Source organism: Vulpes lagopus, chromosome 6, assembly GCF_018345385.1.
Source record: "Vulpes lagopus strain Blue_001 chromosome 6, ASM1834538v1, whole genome shotgun sequence".
Taxonomy (NCBI): domain Eukaryota; kingdom Metazoa; phylum Chordata; class Mammalia; order Carnivora; family Canidae; genus Vulpes; species Vulpes lagopus.
Window position 1 is genome coordinate 115,565,058 of NC_054829.1, and position 21,574 is coordinate 115,586,631.

General features: G+C 40.5%; 1 protein-coding gene across 1 annotated transcript in view; it reads right to left on the reverse strand.

Moving 5' to 3' along the window:
- Positions 1-3,422: 3,422 nt before the first annotated feature.
- QRFPR (pyroglutamylated RFamide peptide receptor) overlaps positions 3,423-21,574 on the reverse strand; it is a 56,113-nt gene continuing 37,961 nt past the window's right edge. Inside the window, exons 2-6 of the mRNA XM_041759409.1 lie at positions 12,598-12,756; positions 10,285-10,346; positions 5,894-6,129; positions 4,638-4,735; positions 3,423-3,874 (exon numbers count right to left, since the gene is read on the reverse strand). Coding sequence (XP_041615343.1) covers positions 3,534-3,874; positions 4,638-4,735; positions 5,894-6,129; positions 10,285-10,346; positions 12,598-12,756 — 896 coding nt within the window. The 3' untranslated portion in view covers positions 3,423-3,533. The remainder of the gene's footprint in view (positions 3,875-4,637; positions 4,736-5,893; positions 6,130-10,284; positions 10,347-12,597; positions 12,757-21,574) is intronic.

Consider the following 21,574-nt stretch of genomic DNA (forward strand, 5'->3'; position numbering starts at 1 on the left):
ATTCCTAGAGTTTTGTCTTTTCTAGAATTCATGTAAATGGAATCATAGAGCATATAGTATTTTCTTCTTGGCTTCTTTATCTTTGTCGTTGCATGTATCAGTAGTTAATTCCTTTTATTGCAGAGTCATATTCAATTGGATAGAATTACCAAAATGTTTTTATTCATTCACTGGTTGCTAAACATTTGGGCTGTTAACAATTTTTGGTTATTTTGAATTAAGCTGCTATGAATATTCATGTACAGGTCTTTTTATTTTTTATCAACGAAGTTCATTTTATTAAAGTCTTTCTTCTAGGCTTCCTACTTTCAGTGCCCTATGAAATCTTTGCCTTGCCTAATCCAAGCTACAAAGATTTTATTCTATGTTTTATTCTAGAAGCTTTATAAATTAAGCTTTTATATTTAAGTCTATGATGCATTTTGAGTGAATGTATGTAGTATAAGGATCAAGTTCCTATTTTTGGTACTTGGCTATTCAATTGTTTCAGAACCATTTGTTTCAAAGATTTTCCTTTACCCATTGAATTATGTTGCCACCTTTGTCAAAATAAGTTGACCATATATGCGTGCATCTACTTCTGATATCTAGTCTTTTGCAATTGTTTATATTTCTATCCTTAGGCCAATGCCACACTCTTTTGATTATTGTAAATTATAATAGGTCTTTGAATCAGGTAGTATAAAGCCTGCAACTTGGCTCTTTTTAAAAACATATTTGGACTTAGAGATTAGTGTTTAGTCAAACTAGTATGCATAATGCTGATGCCCTGATCCATAACAAAGTAAACTATGATAAAAAAAAGTGGGTTTGTCTTTCTTTCTTTCTTTTTTTTTTTTTTTTTTTTTTTTTTTGGTACAGTGGAAGAAAAGACACAGCTCTTTTTGGCACAATGATCCATAATGAAATAAAAGGTTTAGAGGTCAGAGCAGTGATGCATATCTTTTCACTGATTTCATATACATTTTACCCAAATGCTAATGAATGGTTTTAATGACTAGCTTTCTGTACCCCTCCACAACCCTATCTCCTGGATCCAAAGGGACCTTTTCAATTTTCACTTCAAGCACAAATTAAGGGGAAATCAGATGGAATAAAATGAGTGACAGCCTAAGGCAAAGGAAAAAAGGTGGGGAGGAGAAAGCAGATGCCTGGGTGGAGGACAAAGGGCCTAAGAGACTTAGGGGAGTGCAAAGTCTGAGGAAAGTAAAAGAAAGACCCGTAACCAGGGCTCCTTTTGCAAATCCAAGGTGAACTCTCTCTAAGCTCATAAGCTGTGTTATAGTTTTGGCAGGACTCATTGCCCAGACCGGACTCAGAGCTGCTTTGGCTAATTGTAACAGTTTCTCAATAATGGATTGGACCAGTTTTCTCTTCTAAACCTGTATAATAGAGTAAGAAGATTGCATGTTTAAAGGACAAAAAAAATAAGTGCTCTATTTTTGTTTCTGAAATGGCATTAATTCAATGTGAAGGGGAAAAAATCTTTCATAGGATGTCTGGACATTTTAGAGTAACTATTTATAATTTAATATCTAAATGTTTTTAGATCAAGCAATGTTTGGAAATTTAAAAAATCTCTAACCTTAAAAATTAAATGGTCAATAACAGTGATTTGTCTGTTCTTCATCAAGCTCTATTTGGAGCATGTGTCCATCAAATTTAGGAAGAGTCAGGTGGATATTTTCTGGTTAAATAAGGACAATCAAAAGCAGAGAATCTGATTCATTTTTAATGGCTTAACGATAATTGTTGTTTTGCTCCAGGGTATCTAGCCATAATAAGATGCACACACACAACCCATAAATCCATTTCAACAAAAAACCAAATCATCAGTTTTCTTCTCTTGACTTTGTTAATTTTCTTGTCATATTGCCATTTTTTCTTAATACCATGCAATGTTTCATTTTTGTACCATGATCCATGCTTATATTGACACACCTATAAAATTAAATGTCTATATTTTGAAAGATCCCAATGGCCTGAGTTCTCTGGGTTCCCAAACCTTGAAGCTTCCCAAGTGAAATACTCTGAGAATCCTTGAGCTTCTCTTCCTTTCTAGCCTTCCTGGCAGAAAGAGTAAGTGCTAGAAAACTGGAGGCAGAAGAAACATGTTAGCCAAGAGGCTGTGAATGGACTTTGGGAATCTCAGATGTTAAAGGGGAAGCGACAGGGCACTGCGATGCAGTCACTGGTTCCATGACATTTGAGGGGAAGAAGAGAAGATTGGAAAGAAGACGGGTTAAGTTTAAGGGAGACTCAGGTAAGGAAAATGGGTAGGGAATTCTGTTGTTCATCCTGGCCTCACTCTTGGGGGTCAATCTTGGGCACAGTAAAATCTCATGGGCTTGGAACGCATTCTCTCTCTCATCTGCTAACTGTATCTAAAAATCCTTTTATATAACAGTCTTTCATTCCACTAGTGAAATAAGGGATTGAAAAATAGAAATATTTGAGATAGATTGGAGCATGTATATTACAGTCAACCTATAAATGAGGTTCCCAGAAATATCCTTCTTTGGAATAGAGAAATGAGCTACAAACCAGATACATGAGGAAAGCTGCACAGGGTAGAGGACCACTCTTAGGAAACAAAAGGGAACAGGGTCTCCAGGGGAGACCTGGAACAAGTTTCTGAATTTGAGAGTGCTTTAGAATATAAAGTGCTGGCAGGAGCCCTGTGAAGCAGAGGAAGGACCACCCCAGTTCACAAAGGAAAATACAGAGATGAGAAGTGGTTCAGTGGCTTGCCAGTCATCAGGGCAGCGGTGGATGGTAGGGCTGTGAGAGGCTCAAACTGGGGCATATGCTTCTAAATCTCATTCATCTGTCATTTTGAGGACAGACCTCATTTACAAGAGACTATACCACCAAGCTTCAACAGTGCACTTAAAATTACATTACTGTATTCAACTATTAACTCATTCAAGAGAGAAGGTTAATCTTTAAGTTATTTTCTCATCTCATTTAGCAATACATAGAACGTCACCTTACAGGGGCCCCTCGGTGGCCCAGTCAGTTAAGCATCCAACTTTTGGTTTTGCCTCAGGTCATGATCTCATGAGTCCTGAGATGGAGCTCACTGTTGGGCTCCTCATTCAACGGGGAGTCTCCTTGAAATTCTCTCCATCTCCCTTCCCCAGTCTTCTCTCTAAAATAAATAAACAAATCTTTAAAATAAAAGAGTCACATTACATTGACTGAATTGAGGGAGAAACTACTATCCAAGAACATGTATTTCTGTACAAGTTTTTTCCTTAAGCTGATTTTTATAATCTAGAAGGATGGCTTACTAATTTTTCAAAACTGTGTTTTCATGTATATATATTTTTTCATGTATATTTTTAATGAAAAAATGGTTTGTTTCCTTCTTTTCATCACTGTGAGAATAAAAAAGTCTTCAACCTTTGCTCGAATAATTTTCTCTTCTGATTAAGCCATGAATGGTACTAATTATGAAAACAGTGTTATAATTAGTGCCCACTGCCTAAAGCAGAATTCTCAGAAAGTTCAGAACTGAACAGGGCAAGGTGTCATTTGAGATATTTTTTCCCCTCTGGTTGTTCACATAATTTGACTTCAATGTTGCCATCACTGAATGCTTCTCCTTTGGTCTCCTCTACAGGATTCTCTCTTCGGGAAAATATTGCTTTCTTCTGCATCATTGTAATTCCTGAATTTCCATGTCTACGTGCTGGAGATAAGGTTTCTTTTACTATGCAATAACAAACTGCAGATAAAAAATTTTTTTTGAAGTTTTCATTCATAAATGCATAAACAATGGGATTACAGATGGAATTGGAAAATCCAATTATTTGCACTATAGCAAAAATCATCTTGATTGTGACATCATCATATTCCTTTTCAAAATTGCCTGAAATAAAAAGTAATAATATAGAATGCATTATGTTCTAATGAGCACGAAATAAAATTATAATCTATCTTTACAGAACACTTATACTTTAACAAGTGACTAAAGGTGTGAAAAACTCTGAAGACAATTTTGGGAAGAGCCATCTGATGTCTGAAGAAAAATAAGCTCTGTGATGAGTCCTCATTCTTGGAGAGTCTTGGCTCACAAGCACAGCCTGGCACCCAGCACAAATTTAGGGAGCTTACTGCATTTCAATTTGATTCCATGCTTCATATAAACTGGAAGCAGCAGTTACCATTCAAATGTTTGCTTGTGTTATAGAAACACAATCACCTGAGAATTATCTTAAGTCTCAGATTATCAAAGGTAATACACTGAGGATCTGGCTGAAATCATAGGTGTTATTAAATTCACGTGGTTCAAGTCAATATTCTAAATCTAAACAGAACATTCATAGGATTTGGAGAACAAAATGGAGAACATTTCCCCAGTTTGAATGGCTTTGGGAGAACAGCAAATCATAGCATGAAAGAAGACTCTCCAAAATGTTTCTGTACCTTCTGTAATTATTAAATATTTGGTCAAAGTCATACATAATTATCTACCATGTAATGATCTGGTGGGTCTTGAAAACATGAAAGAAACCCATTAAATGTTTGCTATTTGATTACCCAAGTGAATAGCAACAAATTTCAATGATTCATTGTCCATCTAACAGGAAATGAACTAGGAGTCTTACCAAATGAGAATGAAAAGCACTTACTATATTCCATCATCATGTGAACAACATGGAAAGGTGCCCAGCACACAGCAAAGAGAGCCACCACTGTCACCATCATAATGACAGCTCGCTTCTTCTTCCTGGACCCATAAAGATTATATTGTATTAGTTAACTTCTTGGCAAATTTGTCAAATATCAAAATTATTAAATAAGGTTGAGCCTAAATCTCTCAACCATAATTTTTCAAATATTAATATAGCTCATGATAGGAAAACTGTGGGCTGTTTCTCGTCTGTTCCCATTGCTATTACCTCATCCCTATATTTCTCATATTATAAACATCCTTATGATGTATGCTCATGATATGTCTAGCACTCTGCTAGATGCTTTCCAGGGATTATATCATTCATCTTCTCAGTAAGCCATTTGACAGATGCAGAAAATGAGGCACGGAAGGTTAAGTAACTTGCAAAGTCAGACGACCAGTCAGATACCCAAGGCATTTAAACTGTAAGGGTTAGTGTGGACTTAAAGTTAGGCAGCTTAACTCAGTGCTTAAGCCCTTATTGAGGAAGTGGGAGAGCTCAAGCAGTAAGTCCCAAGGTTCTCAACAGTCCAGCACTCTGCAGACAGGGAGGATTGCTTCGTACAAACTGGGCACTAGAGGTCGCTGCACACTTGAAGAAATGAGAAAATACCGCCCCACAAAACATAAGGCTTTGGTTTTGGTTTTTGTGTTTAATAGCCATTCCATGTAGATTATAAAATAAGCCATATTGACTACAAGTACCATATCAGTAAATTAGGTTTAAAATTTGTATTAATGAATATGATCAGAAAAGAAAGGTCTTATTATTATGTCAATAATAATAATTTAAAGTAAATAGAATACTCTGGTCACCAAAGAACTTTCATTCATATCTCATGTATTTTAGCATCACTTTTGGGTAGGAGGAAGTGAGGATGGATATTTATTAAGCTCCCTGGTACCCATGAAGAAAGCAGGAGCCCTAGGATTAAAGAGACTCATCCACACCAAGTGTCTGGTGTGGTGGGGAGAACACCACAGTTCTTCCTACCATGTCATACTGACATGTAGATGAAAATGTAAGAATTATCTAAATTCCTGCCATACCTAAAAGCTCCAAAGTTCAAAGTCAGCCCATGCCCTAAACACAAATTACAAATGGCAGTTTGGCTAAATTTTCCAGGAATTCAGAGATCCCTGGCAACTGCTCCTTCAAGCCTGACTAATTATAAATATTTTAAACAGAGGTGAATATTTCATTAAACAGACCTGGTTATTTTTGACATTTCTTTTCCATGAATAGTTCGAAGCACTGAGCAATCCCCCACTCTCTTCTTTATCCAAAGTTCATAACCAATTTTACTGTATAGGATAAGCATCAGCATAAGAGGCAGGAGGAAGAGGATGACGAGGATGAAGGTGGTATAGATCTTCTGGTGTGCAGGGCTGGCCCACTCTTCCAAACAGCAGATGTGTTCTTTTTCATATAAGAAATCATACTTAATCTTTAACATAAGAACAATTCAGTTAGAGGAGCCAGAGTCACCATCAAAAAAAAAAAAACAAAAAAAAAAACAGAAAGCAGCCAAGTTGTATTGTAAGGCTGCATTTTTCAGATCCTATGTATTTACTGTGGGTACATATTCAGGTGAGATACAATTTTGATTGTTCTTTTGCTGTGAAGTGTCATTTTTCCATTTCATTCATTTCTTATATTCTTAATGGTTTTATACTTCCTTTTTTATTTTTATTTTTTTCCTTTTCTATTTTTAAGTAGAATTGAGATCAATAGCTTGTTTATTTTTTTAATCTTTCTGAACTTTTTACCTTAGAGCCATAATTTTCCAATTCAGGGAAAGAGCTATACTCTTTGACCAAAATGTGTATGTATACAGTCCAGATAAAGAACATTATTTCCAGATAAATAATATACTGCAATAACCAAAGTATGTATGAAAACAATATTTTGTACTTGCATGCCACCTACTTTAATGTTACATTATTTTGCTTCCTCAATTGTTGAAGAGTCAAATTTTGACAAGGCATCAGATGTCTTTGAATTGATGGGTACTGAACGCTATATTCTGTTACTGCTATTTCAGATTGGAACAATCAGATTGCTTATAAAGATTTTAGAACGGTAACTGATAGCTTTAAGATTCTGAGATGAAAAAAAAGATTCTGAGATGAATAAGAAATTGGGATTCAAACTATTGTCAGTCTACAAATATTCAGACTCAGCTATAAGCCTTTGAGGTAGATATTTTACAGAAAGGCAATGTCTCTTTATTAACACTATTTCTGACAGACTCGTGAGTTCAAAATATTATTAATAATAATATCAGTAATAATAGCAAATGCTAATAAGGGACAAACTAAGCAAAGCCTATTCAAGAGTCATTTATCTAGATAATAAGAACAAAAGAGAATTTAGCAAAACTATTGCCATTTTAGTTAAAGCTTTCCAGATGAAGAAAACCTAGGTCTTAGACTTATTTCTTCCTTCATTCCTGCAAATTTTATCACCAATCTTTAGTCAATTGAATTGGGGAGAAAGCTTTCTGGTATACTCATCAAAGGTAAGAGAATTCAAGCTCTGATCTAGGTGTTTTTTACAAATACAACAAGAGATGAAAACACTTATAATAATTTGAAGATCCAAACTCCCTGCGAACAGGATATAAAGTGAAATTCATTCTGACTCCATGTAGGCAAAGGCCGTAAAGGGCAACAACCATGGGGGCAACATATTGGCACATCTTAAAGCATAAGCTATACTAGCAGTCTCCAAATAGGTGCATGCTGCTCTGGGGACAAGCAAAACACCATGGGCAGATGGTTTTAAGGGAGCCAGTTTCAGATCTTCTATTCACAACCATACAGTTCACTAAAATTCTACTACCTCAGGATGCCTGGGTGGCTCGGTCGGGTAAGCATCTGACTCTTGATTTTGTTTTTGTTTTTTTTTTTTAATTTTTATTTATTTATGATAGGCACACAGTGAGAGAGAGAGAGAGAGAGAGAGAGAGAGAGAGGCAGAGACACAGGCAGAGGGAGAAGCAGGCTCCATGCACCGGGAGCCCGACGTGGGATTCGATCCCGGGCCTCCAGGATCGCGCCCTGGGCCAAAGGCAGGCGCTAAACCACTGCGTCACCCAGGGATCCCTGACTCTTGATTTTGGCTCAGGTCATGATCTCAGGGTCCTGGATCTGACTCTGAGTCAAGCTCTGTGCTCAGCAGGGAGTCGGCTTAGGATTCCTTCTCCCTCAGCCCCTCCCCCTGCTCACGCTCTCTAACGCTCTCTAAAATTAATTAATTAATTAATTTTAAAAAGTCTTGAAAAATCCTACTACCTAGGAGAAGTCTGAGACTGAGCATTGTGCTGGCTCTCCATTCCCAGTTTCTTGTTTCTAACTCCTCTTCTCCCTATCTGTATGTCAGGTCTCTTACAATGAGGCATTGAAAAAGGAGGTGGTTTGAATTACTGATGTCAGTGAAGCCACCTTGATCAAGAAACCATAAATACATGATAGGGCTTCGTGCTTTTCCCTATCTTAAACATATTTCTATTCAGGGTAAACCTTGGCATTAGAAAAAAAGGTGCTTTGACAGGTATTGAAATGTTGTGAATTCACATGTTTCATACAGTGAAAGGACAGAAATGATGACAATTTTAATTTAACCACGTTGTTACTTCCATCCCCTGAACATTGTCAAATACATCTCTCCTGAGAAAGAGCCCAGTGACAGCAGAGCAAAGAGAACTTCATTAGGTGGAAATGGTGAACTCGGGGGCGCTTTGTTTCATCCAGGTGAGAAATTCAGGCTTTGTGCATGCTCACACACACTCTCTCTAGTAGAAATTTAGAAGTGACAAGGGAGCTGTGGGGATGCATATTAATACATTTATCTGGTATGAAAAATGAAATCACACTTCTTCCTGACAGAAATTTGATTTGGCTGATTTGGCTGATAATGAGGAGCAGCTTTGCCAGTTACATATGCATTTTCTACAAAGTAAATAAGTTACATATTTAAACTATATTTAGAGCATATGATAAAATAATTTTATTTTAAAAATAGACAAATCCCCTTGTGTCTATGAGCCAGGAAGGGACCCCACAAATGAGTACTGGGTTGGGTCACTTATGAGAGGACTCCATTGGTACAGGATTCCTAATGGGATAAGGACAGCCTTGGAGAAAACAACAGACCACATACAACTATGTGTGGAAGCTCAAAGGTCTTGATGAGCAGCCTGCTGGAGAAAGGAATAACAGTCAGAAGCCTCAGTGTTGTTATCTTTGGAAAACCCCACAAGTAAAGAATTGATCATGGGCAACAGTCACCTGCAGAGAGCACAATACCCAAGGACACCTGCCCCTTCCTCTTCCTACCCTTCTCACCACTGCGCAAGGAGCCAGAGGCAGTCAATTGAATGGAAAAAGAGAAATGCACAATAAGGAAGCCGAGAGGAAGGGGATCGTGCCCCCTTTCCTCAAACAGCACAAGCTGAGGAGAGGGAGACATTTTGCATCAATTGAGAGTGTAGATTTATGTGATTATGACACTGGGCGTTTTAATAACAGAACTAACACTGTTGTGACTGCAAGTCACCAGAGGAATGTTGCTCTCTGCATGGCTGGAAGAGTAACAGGGCCTGCTCGGGGCTGCATCCACAACATTGGGTCAGAGTACTAGGAAGTCCTCAGATCACATTTTTAAAGGTAGCAAGGGACAGAATAAAATTACCTCCTGCTCTCACCCGAGTCCAGATCATTCAGTATACTGGTTACATAAAAAAATCAAGTCATATTTTAAACGTGCCCTCTCCTGAGGGCTCATTTACTATCCTTGCCAGTGGACGTCGCGTATCCAGTAAAATTTCACATTTGCTTATATCAATTTAAAAAGGTATAAAGAAAAAAAATAAAAATAAATGAAAAGGTATAAAGAGGAGAGATGGTTCAAAAAATTATCTTAGTGGCGTGTGAACAACCCCCTACTGCCTTTGAAGGCTACTGTCTGGGCTAGATCACTTAGGCAGGGGATACTGAAGTATGCATGCCCCATCAGACAGACTGGGTCACTAAAAGCAGCACGGTGCTCCCTCCACTGTGAATCCCCACGCAATGCTGGGCCCATCTGATAAAGGTGGGAGGGAAGGAGAGAGTTCAGATGAAATGATCCTGTGTCATGTTCCAATTCAAATTTCAATTTGTTAATATATGGGAGGCAGATAAGAAAGAACTTATGAAGGAGAATCAATTCATACGCAGATAATTAATGACAAATTCTTAATGTGATTTCAAAATGTAAAAAAATCTAGAGCAACCATTGAACTCTTAAAATGTAGTAAGATTCTGGAGGTCACTAGGACAGGCATGCTCAGCTGGCAAGAAAATGTACAAAGTGATCCTGGTGAATCTTCTTGTAAGCATGAAAGTCTTAACAATATAAGATCAAGGGAGAACTAGATACACGGGGGGGGGGGGGGGGAGTCTCAAAACAAATCATTGCACTTGAAAAGTTTCCAGTGAAACTCTTCCAGTAGCTGGGGTCATACACATTTGCAGGAAGAAAATGGATTATCATTGAGAGGGCTGGGAAACATCTCAATAATATGACTTTCAATAATCAACCCCAGTGCTGAATCTACCTCAAGGCGTTGCACGTGCCACATGGGCGATCCAACGATGACTGCCACCAGCCAGACCACACCTGCCAAGACATTAAAATCATGAGAATATGGTTCAGTCAGCAAAGCAAAACACATGCATGCTTATGCCATAAAGCAGACGGTCTAAGCATAAAGACTCCTTATATGTGATCATCTCTGCCCTGGAACAGTGCGGTGGCCTACATGTTCTCACAGCCACTCTTTCACTATCCTCAAAACTGCTGCTGGAGTAGTCTTCCTGAACCATTTTAAAATGCTTAATTAAAACTCCTTAAACATTTAAAAAAAATCCTGACTAGTATTTCAGTGCCTATAAGATAAAACTCAAACCCTTAACATGGTCTCTGAGGCTCTCTTACTTGCTTCTCTCTCCTCTTACATTTCTGTCCATGTTCTTCCAACCAGGGTCCTCTACTGAAGAATTTACAGAGTTGCCTTCAGCCCTCATATCCCAGAATGCATTGTGCTGCTCTGTGCCCTACAGTGTCACTCTGGATTAGTACCCTTTTCCCAACATCTATCTGTGAACTCATTTTCCAGGACTTGACTCAAAAGTCACTTTCTCTAGGAAATCTTTGAAGTCCACCATCATTTCCAGATAGAACTGACTGCTAATTGGCCGTTGTCTCCATGTGCCGTCTAGAGTGGCATCCTGTTGCCCTTGGTTGTTTCTTCTCAACTTCCTCTAAGATCATTGAGGGCAAAGACAATGCAATTTGGTTTGTTCGTTTCCCCAAATACGAGTCCAAGGAAAATTACTGGCCCTTAGTAGGTGTTGATCAAGCACCTACTGTTTGGTTGTCAGACATGATATAGATCACCATCTACAATCTCTTCTTAAAATTGAGTAAAATTTGTCTTAAGCATCACAACATGAGTATTATTTCCTTATTTACAAAAACACTTAAAATATCAGAAACCAGGGATCCCTGGGTGGCGCAGCGGTTTGGCGCCTGCCTTTGGCCCAGGGCACGATCCTGGAGACCTGGGATCGAGTCCCACATCGGGCTCCTGGTGCATGGAGCCTGCTTCTCCCTCTGCCTCTCTCTCTCTCTCTCTCTCTCTGTGTAACTATCATAAATAAATAAAAATTTAAAAAAAAATCAGAAATCAGAGTGCTCTTTCCAAACTCCCTATCTTCCATGACTGCCTGTTACTGACTTTGCCTTCAGATATTGAAACTCTCTTCCTCTCTTTCCTTTTTTAATAACTTCTCTCCTCCATGTATGCCTTTTCTCACCTGCTTTCCACATCCACACATGCTTTTCAGATATTGTGAAGCGGAAAGATGTCAATTATTAAAAGGGAGATGAGGCCTTTGAATTCTTTGTAGGTAGGATGTGCCATACATTTGAAACTAACTAAAACTAAGGAATATTTTCCCTGTTTTCTCACTATTTGGCATTCCAAAGCCTTCAGGAATTCTTTCCCACACTGGCTAAATTCCAACAGCAGAAACATTTACTCATTCCTCTCAAGATATTAGTAAAAATTGCTCTTTTTGGTTATTGCATTTGTCACTCCCTTAACCTTTCATTGGTTAGCTATCAGACATTCAAACAACTGGGAAGTGCATTAAGATTTTAAAAGGCTCGATTATAACTATCAAATGGAGAAATGTTTCCATCTTATTGTGCTAGGCTTTAGGATGTTGCTTCGAGGTCACCACCTGTCAAGAAGTACCTGCTCATCATGACTTGCTGACTCAAGACCACTGACAGCAAGCCGAGGATTCAGAAATGCCTGGAGCAAAATTACAAAGTGGATGGAATTTGTCTTCACCAGGTGCCTCCAGCACTCAGCACCCAGGGTTCTCATGACCCCGGTGGCCTTCTGCTGTTGTGACCATTGGGGCCACCTCTGAGCAGCACCCCTGTTCTTTACCTTTCTAAAAAGCACCTTTCCTTCCCCTATCAAAAGCTATCTACTCTAAGAAGGGCATTTTAGCTCAGATGCCTCTTACCTCAGGATGACAGTTTCCTAATCTAATAAATGTTAATGTGGTAATGCCACTAAAAGGTTATCTTAAATTAGCTGAAAGTAGTGTTAAAAAGTTAAGACTTAAACTGAAAAAGTAAGGCTGAAATGAGATTTTAAGTGTGGGAGTAGGCCTAAAGGTGAAAAGGAGTGGGGGTCAAGGTAAATGGGGAGACATCTAAAATCCCAGTTGTACCGCATGCCTACAAGCTCAACAAGAAGCTACTAGTCTGGTTCCTCAATATGATTCACCTTGAAGAAATTCTCTGTGTTCTGTAATAAAGACCGGCAGTACTGCCACTGGTGCCTCCTCACCTAACATGGTGAAAGCTCTCCGGTTGGTGTATTGTCCCTTCATTTTAAAAGGATGCACAAGTCCCTGGTGCCTTTCTGCAGCAATGCAGGTCATGGTGAGAATTTCTGTCACGACAGCAGTAGACTGGACAAATGGCAGCATCTTGCAAATGAAGGCACCTGCAGCAAGGAAACAGGACAAGGTAAAATCATGAATAGAAGTTTTCTCTGTGTTTTTGTAACTGTTGCCATTAATTCTGAGCCTCTGTTCAAAATTTTTAGGACTACATAATCGCATTATAGACTCAAAATAACCGAGAAAGGTTGAACTGGCTGATATTTTCTTTAAGTTCCTAAATTATAGGTGATTACATGTAAGAGGACAATGAAAAGGCAAGTAAGTATCTGATCATTGATAATAGACAGAAAAAAAAAATCAACATGAGTCTTGTCCAAGAAAGAGCAAAGTCAGTGTGAATTGGTCTCCTGGAGTGTCAACTACACAGTAATCGTGGATTATTTCTTCCTTTTTGGTTCTCTGCCAAATTATAACAAAAGAAGAATTCTCATCAGATTCATATTTCTTTTTTTATTTTTTATTCTCCTTTGACTTTCTGTCCATGACCTTACATGTGGATTACATCATTACACCCTGTAACTGATTTCGCTTTCTCTAATGCAAAGGTCTTAAACTGATGGCCCCTGGGCAAGATTTGGTCTGCAAACATGCTTTTTGTGATTTACAGAATCTTCTTAAAATATGTGAACACATTGACAGTATTTTGAAATGTTCACACTATCTGTCTTGCCCCTTCATCATTTATTTGCAACCCTGGTCTGGTATTTCTGCTCTTGAACCTATCCGCCTCATCACTATCAAATTAATTACTCTGAATTATCAGAAAATCAGAAGATCAGAGAATATGAAAAGTTGGAAGAGACCTCAGAAGTCATGGAGTGAGTGCAAGCTCTCCCCAAAACCAGAAGCTGTCATTTCAGCTTCTCTCACAGACGCTCTGCCAGGCTCTGCTTGAGCACCTGCAGAGGAGGCTTCCTTGCCAGCATACTCCCGTCTCAGGCCAATATTTGGCTCTTCTTTTCTGCCTAGAATGATCTTCCCCCAGAGAACTCTGTCACACCATTCATCAAAGTATTTGCTCAGATGCCTCCTTCTCAATGAGGCTGACCTGCTCTGACAGTGTATCTGTGACTGAGGTCTGTCCCATTCCCCTTCCACCTCCTCTCATCCCTTGTCTCTTATTCTACTCTTTTTCCAAAACCCTTTCACCTTCCAACAGATTACATAATTTATTGATCGGTTTCATTATTTATTAAAAGTTACCCCATGCCTTCCAAAATGTAAACACTGCAAGAGCAAGGATTCTTGTCTGTTTTCCTCACTGATACACTTCAAGCATTTGGCATGGCACAAGAGGGCTCTCAACCAACATTCACTGAATTGAAGATAATGAGTAACCCAGGAGGCTTTTAAACCTCTAGAAGTGCCTCCATTCAACTTCAGGAAGGCTCTCACTGGAGAAACTGTTTTTTTTTTTTTTTTAATAATTCCACCCACTTCTTCCAGTTTCATTTTCTATTTCTTAGAGTTTTAGAACTAACCAACCATCTTTTCCAGACATCAGCTCTTCATATATTTGAAAGAAGCTTTCATGTCACTCTTAAGTCTTTTCTGGTTGGCCCAGCTGTTTCCCATTTGACACACTAATCAGACCTTTCAATTTCTTGCACATCTTCCATGACTTTCTCTGGTTAGTAACTATATGGTCCTAAAGGAAGGAAACCCACTGTCCTCAAGATGAGGTCTGGCTAAAGCAGAAACTGCAGGAGTATATTGCCTCTTTGGGTCTGAAAACCTTTTTCTGTGACTGTAACTAAAATTTACATCAGCCTTTGGTGCTAGAATTTTCAATGGTTGGTTTCTTTTATACTTGAAATCAACCTGAAGTAAACTGTTTAATAGAAAATTATTGTTTTCTTATAGAAAATTATTGTTAATCTAAGATTTTTGTGACTGAGAAAGAAATGCATTCAGATATCACTGTAGATACGACCTTTCCAGTCCTTTTTGGAAGTTCCAATTTTTAATCCAAAAGCCAATCACCCTCACTCTCAGCCTCTGTTCCAGTTTCCCAAATCCTAACCCTGCTCAAAGTTTCTTTGTCTAGCAAGATAGTTTATATGCTAAATGAACAAATTTATTTTCAATACTAATGTATTTCACTGAATACTGATCATTACCTTAAATCCTGTTTCAGATGTGATATTTGAATAGAGGTATATGTGAATAAATTATTCATCTGAATATTTCTCCTTTGTCATTTTTAAAAAGTCTGATGAGTTTCTTCTATTCTTTCAACCAAGTTGTTTATTTTTAAAAAATAGTTAGATAGGCTGAGGTTAAAAAAAAACACCAGAAGAACCTTTCCATGAAAAAAACATGGACTTGGGGAGGGAGGGGCAATATGGCGGAGGAGTAGGGTCTCCAGGTCACCTGTCCTCAGCAAATTACCTAGAAAACCATCCAATCATCCTGAAAACCTACGAATTCGGCCTGAGATTTAAAGAGAGACCAGCTGGAACGCTACAGTGAGAAGAGTTCGCGCTTCTATCAAGGTAGGAAGACGGGGAAAAAGAAATAAAGGAACAAAAGGCCTCCGAGGGGGAGGGGCCCCGCGAGGAGCCGGGCTGAGGCCGGGGCGAGTGTCCCCAGGACAGGAGAGCCCCGTCCCGGAGGAGCAGGAGCTGCACCGACCTTCCCCGCGGAAAGGGGCTCCCCGGGAATTGGAGCAGGATCCCCAGAAAGGCGGGGACGCCCTCGGGCTCCCTGGGACAGTAACAGAGGAACCGCGCCCCGGAGAGTGCGCCGAGCTCCCTAAGGGCTGCAGCGCTCGGCGGGACCCGGAGCAGCTCGGAGGGGCTCGGGGGGCGGCTCCACGGAGGGGGCTGCGGGGCTCCGGGAACAGCTCAGCGGCGGCGGCTCGGGCGGAGGAAGAAGCTCCGCGCGGAGGGGGCTGCGCGGCTCCGGGAACAGCTCGGGGGGGCTCGGGCGGCGGCTCCGCGGAGGGGACTGCGGGGCTCCGGGAACAGCTCAGCGGCGGCGGCTCGGGCGGAGGAAGAAGCTCCGCGGAGGGGGCTGCGCGGCTCCGGGAACAGCTCGGAGGGGCTCGGGCGGCGGCTCCGCGGAGGGGGCTGCGCGGCTCCGGGAACAGCTCAGCGGCGGCGGCTCGCGCAGAGGAAGAAGCTCCGCGCGGAGGGGGCTGCGCGGCTCCGGGAACAGCTCGGAGAGGCTCGGGCGGCGGCTCCGCGGAGGGGGCTGCACCGCCGGGAGCGCGAATCCAACAGCGCAGGCCCCGGAGCACAGGGCGCCGGGACACAGCCCAGGATCCGGCCTCCCCCGGGACAGGCAGAGGCCGGGAGGGCCCAGGACAGCAAGGACGCTCCTGCCTGGAACTGAGCAGATCAGCGGCCCCGCCCGGGAGCCCCCAGGCCCTGCAGAAGGAGAGCCCTGGAGCTACTGCGGGGGCTGGATCCAGGGTCCCAGAGCTGCCCCCGCCACTGTGGCTTCCTCCCGGGGCCTCACGGGGTGAACAACCCCCACCGAGCCCTGCACCAGGCAGGGGCAGAGCAGCTCCCCCAAGTGCTAACACCTGAGAATCAGCACAGCAGGCCCCTCCCCCAGAAGACCAGCGACACGGACCAGTTCCAAGGGAAGTCAAGGGACTTAAACTACACAGAATCGGAAGATACTCCCCCGTGGTTTTTTTTGTTTTTTGTTTTTTTGTTTTTGTTTTTGTTTTTTTTTTGTTTTGTTTTGTTTTGCGCTTTTTTTTTTCTCTCTTTCTTCTTGATTTCTGATTGCTTCCCCCACCCCCCCCTTTTTTCTTTTTTCTCCTTTCTTTCTTTTTCTTTCTTTTTCTTCTCTTTTTCCCCTATTTTTTTCTTCTTTCTTTTTCTTTTTCTCTTTTCTTTCCTTCTCTCTCTTTTTCTCCTTTTCCCAATACAACTTGTTTTTGGCCATTCTGCACTGAGCAAAATGACTAGAAGGAAAACCCCTCAAAAAAAAGAATCAGAAACAGCCCACTCTCCCACAGAGTTACAAAATATGGATTACAATTCAATGTCAGAAAGCCAATTCAGAAGCACTATTTTACAGCTACTGGTGGCTCTAGAAAAAACCATAAAGGACTCAAGAGACTTCATGACTGCAGAATTTAGATCTAATCAGGCAGAAATTAAAAATCAATTAAATGAGATGCAATCCAAGCTAGAAGTCCTAACGACGAGGCTTGACGAGGTGGAAGAACAAATGAGTGACATAGAAGACAAGTTGATGGCAAAGAGGGAAACTGAGGAAAAAAGAGACAGGCAATTAAAAGACCATGAGGATAGATTAAGGGAAATAAATGACAGCCTGAGGAAGAAAAACCTACGTTTAATTGGGGTTCCCGAGGGCGCGGAAAGGGACAGAGGGCCAGAATATGTATTTGAACAAATCCTAGCTGAAAACTTTCCGAATCTGGGAAGGGAAACAGGCATTCAGATCCAGGAAATAGAGAGATCCCCCCCTAGAATCAACAAAAACCGTTCAACACCTCGACATTTAATAGTGAAGCTTGCAAATTCCAAAGATAAGGAGAAGATCCTTAAAGCAGCAAGAGAAAAAAAGTCCCTGACTTTTATGGGGAGGAATATTAGGGTAACAGCAGACCTCTCCACAGAGACCTGGCAGGCCAGAAAGGGCTGGCAGGATATATTCAGGGTCCTAAATGAAAAGAACATGCAACCAAGAATACTTTACCCCGCAAGGCTTTCATTCAAAATGGAAGGAGAGATAAAGAGCTTCCAAGACAGGCAGGAACTGAAAGAATATGTAACCTCCAAACCAGCTCTGCAAGAAATTTTAAGGGGGACTCTTAAAATTCCCCTTTAAGAAGAAGTTCAGTGGAACAATCCACAAAAACAAGGACTGAATAGATATGATGACACTAAACTCATATCTATCAATAGTAACTCTGAATGTGAACGGGCTTAATGACCCCATCAAAAGGCGCAGGGTTTCAGACTGGATAAAAAAGCAGGACCCATCTATTTGCTGTCTACAAGAGACTCATTTTAGACAGAAGGACACCTACAACCTGAAAATAAAAGGTTGGAGAACCATTTACCATTCAAATGGTCCTCAAAAGAAAGCAGGGGTTGCCATCCTTATATCAGATAAATTAAAATTTACCCCGAAGACTATAGTGAGAGATGAAGAGGGACACTATCTCATACTCAAAGGATCTATCCAACAAGAGGACTTAACACTCCTCAATATATATGCCCCGAATGTGGGAGCTGCCAAATATTTAAACCAATTAATAACCAAACTCAAGAAATACCTTGATAATAATACACTTATACTTGGTGACTTCAATCTAGCTCTTTCTACCCTGGATAGGTCTTCTAAGCACAATATCTCCAAAGAAACGAGAGCTTTAAATGATACACTGGACCAGATGGATTTCACAGATATCTACAGAACTTTACATCCAAACTCAACTGAATACACATTCTTCTCAAGTGCACATGGAACTTTCTCCAGAATAGACCACATACTGGGTCAAAAATAGGGTCTGAACCGATACCAAAAGATCGGGATAGTCCCCTGTATATTCTCAGACCATAATGCCTTGAAATTAGAACTTAATCACAACAAGAAATATGGAAGGACCACAAACACGTGGAGGTTAAGGACCATCCTGCTAAAAGATGAAAAGGTCAACCAGGAAATTAAGGAAGAATTAAAAAGATTCATGGAAACTAATGAAAATGAAGATACAACCGTTCAAAATCTTTGGGATGCAGCAAAAGCAGTCCTGAGGGGGAAATACATCGCAATACAAGCATACATTCAAAAACTGGAAAGATCTCAAATTCAAAAGCTCACCTTACACATAAAGGAACTAGAGAAAAAGCAACAAATAGACCCCACCCCCAGCAGAAGAAGACAGTTAATTAAAATTCGAGCAGAACTCAATGATATCGAGACCAAAAGAACTGTGGAACAGATCAACAGAACCAGGAGTTGGTTCTTTGAAAGAATTAATAAGATAGATAAACCATTAGCCAACCTTATTAAAAAGAAGAGAGAGAAGACTCAAATTAATAAAATCATGAATGAGAAAGGGGACATCACTACCAACACCAAGGAAATACAAACGATTTTAAAAACATATTATGAACAGCTGTACGCCAATAAATTAGGAAATCTAGAAGAAATGGACGCATTCCTGGAAAGCCACAAACTACCAAAACTGGAGCAGGAAGAAATAGAAAACCTGAACAGGCCAATAACCAGGGAGGAAATCGAAGCAGTCATCAAAAACCTCCCAAGACACAAGAGTCCAGGGCCAGATGGCTTCCCAGGGGAATTCTATCAAACGTTTAAAGAAGAAATCATACCTATTCTACTAAAGCTGTTTGGAAAGATAGAAAGAGATGGAGTACTTCCAAATTCGTTCTATGAGGCCAGCATCACCTTAATTCCGAAACCAGACAAAGACCCCACCAAAAAGGAGAATTACAGACCAATATCCCTGATGAACATGGATGCAAAAATTCTCAACAAGATACTAGCCAATAGGATCCAACAACATATTAAGAAAATTATTCACCATGACCAAGTAGGATTTATCCCTGGGACACAAGGCTGGTTCAACACTCGTAAAACCATCAATGTGATTCATCATATCAGCAAGAGAAAAACCAAGAACCATATGATACTCTCATTAGATGCAGAGAAAGCATTTGACAAAATACAGCATCCATTCCTGATCAAAACCCTTCAGAGTGTTGGGATAGAGGGAACTTTCCTCGACATCTTAAAAGCCATCTATGAAAAGCCCACAGCAAATATCATTCTCAATGGGGAAGCACTGGGAGCCTTTCCCCTAAGATCAGGAACAAGACAGGGATGTCCACTCTCACCACTGCTGTTCAACATAGTTCTGGAAGTCCTCGCCTCAGCAATCAGACAACAAAAAGACATTAAAGGCATTCAAATTGGCAAAGAAGAAGTCAAACTCTCCCTCTTCGCCGATGACATGATACTCTACATAGAAAACCCAAAAGCCTCCACCCCCAGATTGCTAGAACTCATACAGCAATTTGGTAGCGTGGCAGGATACAAAATCAATGCCCAGAAATCAATGGCATTTCTATACACTAACAATGAGACTGAAGAAAGAGAAATTAAGGAGTCAATCCCATTTACAATTGCACCCAAAAGCATAAGATACCTAGGAATAAACCTAACCAAAGAGGTAAAAGATCTATACCCTAAAAACTATAGAACACTTCTGAAAGAAATTGAGGAAGACACAAAGAGATGGAAAAATATTCCATGCTCATGGATTGGCAGAATTAATATTGTAAAAATGTCAATGTTACCCAGGGCAATTTATACGTTTAATGCAATCCCTATCAAAATACCATGGACTTTCTTCAGAGAGTTAGAACAAATTATTTTAAGATTTGTGTGGAATCAGAAAAGACCCCGAATAGCCAGGGGAATTTTAAAAAAGAAAACCTTAGCTGGGGGCATCACAATGCCAGATTTCAGGTTGTATTACAAAGCTGTGGTCATCAAGACAGTGTGGTACTGGCACAAAAACAGACACATAGATCAATGGAACAGAATAGAGAACCCAGAAGTGGACCCTGAAATGTACGGCCATCTAATATTCGATAAAGGAGGAAAGACTATCCATTGGAAGAAAGACAGTCTCTTCAATAAATGGTGCTGGGAAAATTGGACATCCACATGCAGAAGAATGAAACTGGACCACTCTCTTTCACCATACACAAAGATAAACTCAAAATGGATGAGAGATCTAAATGTGAGACAAGATTCCATCAAAATCCTAGAGGAGAACACAGGCAACACCCTTTTTGAACTTGGCCACAGTAACTTCTTGCAAGATACATCCACGAAGGCAAAAGAAACAAAAGCAAAAATGAACTATTGGGACTTCATCAAGATAAGAAGCTTTTGCACAGCAAAGGATACAGTCAACAAAACTAAAAGACAACCTACAGAATGGGAGAAGATATTTGCAAATGACATATCAGATAAAGGGCTAGTTTCCAAAATCTATAAAGAACTTATTAAACTCAACACCAAAGAAACAAACAATCCAATCATGAAATGGGCAAAAGACATGAAGAGAAATCTCACAGAGGAAGACATGGACATGGCCAACATGCACATGAGAAAATGCTCTGCATCACTTGCCATCAGGGAAATACAAATCAAAACCACAATGAGATACCACCTCACACCAGTGAGAATGGGGAAAATTAACAAGGCAGGAAACAACAAATGTTGGAGAGGATGCGGAGAAAAGGGAACCCTCTTACACTGTTGGTGGGAATGTGAACTGGTGCAGCCACTCTGGAAAACTGTGTGGAGGTTCCTCAAAGAGTTAAAAATAGACCTGCCCTACGACCCAGCAATTGCACTGTTGGGGATTTACCCCAAAGATTCAGATGCAATGAAACGTCGGGACACCTGCACCCCGATGTTTCTATCAGCAATGGCCACAATAGCCAAACTGTGGAAGGAGCCTCGGTGTCCATCGAAAGATGAATGGATAAAGAAGATGTGGTTTATGTATACAATGGAATATTACTCAGCAATTAGAAACGACAAATACCCACCATTTGCTTCAACGTGGATGGAACTGGAGGGTATTATGCTGAGTGAAATAAGTCAATCGGAGAAGGACAAACAGTGTATGTTCTCATTCATTTGGGGAATATGAATAATAGTGAAAGGGAATATAAAGGAAGGGAAAAGAAATGTTGGGAAATATCAGGAAGGGAGACAGAACATAAAGACTCCTAACTCGGGGAAACGAACTAGGGGTGGTGGAAGGGGAGGAGGGCGGGTGTTGGAGGGGAATGGGTGACGGGCACTGAGGTGGACACTTGACGG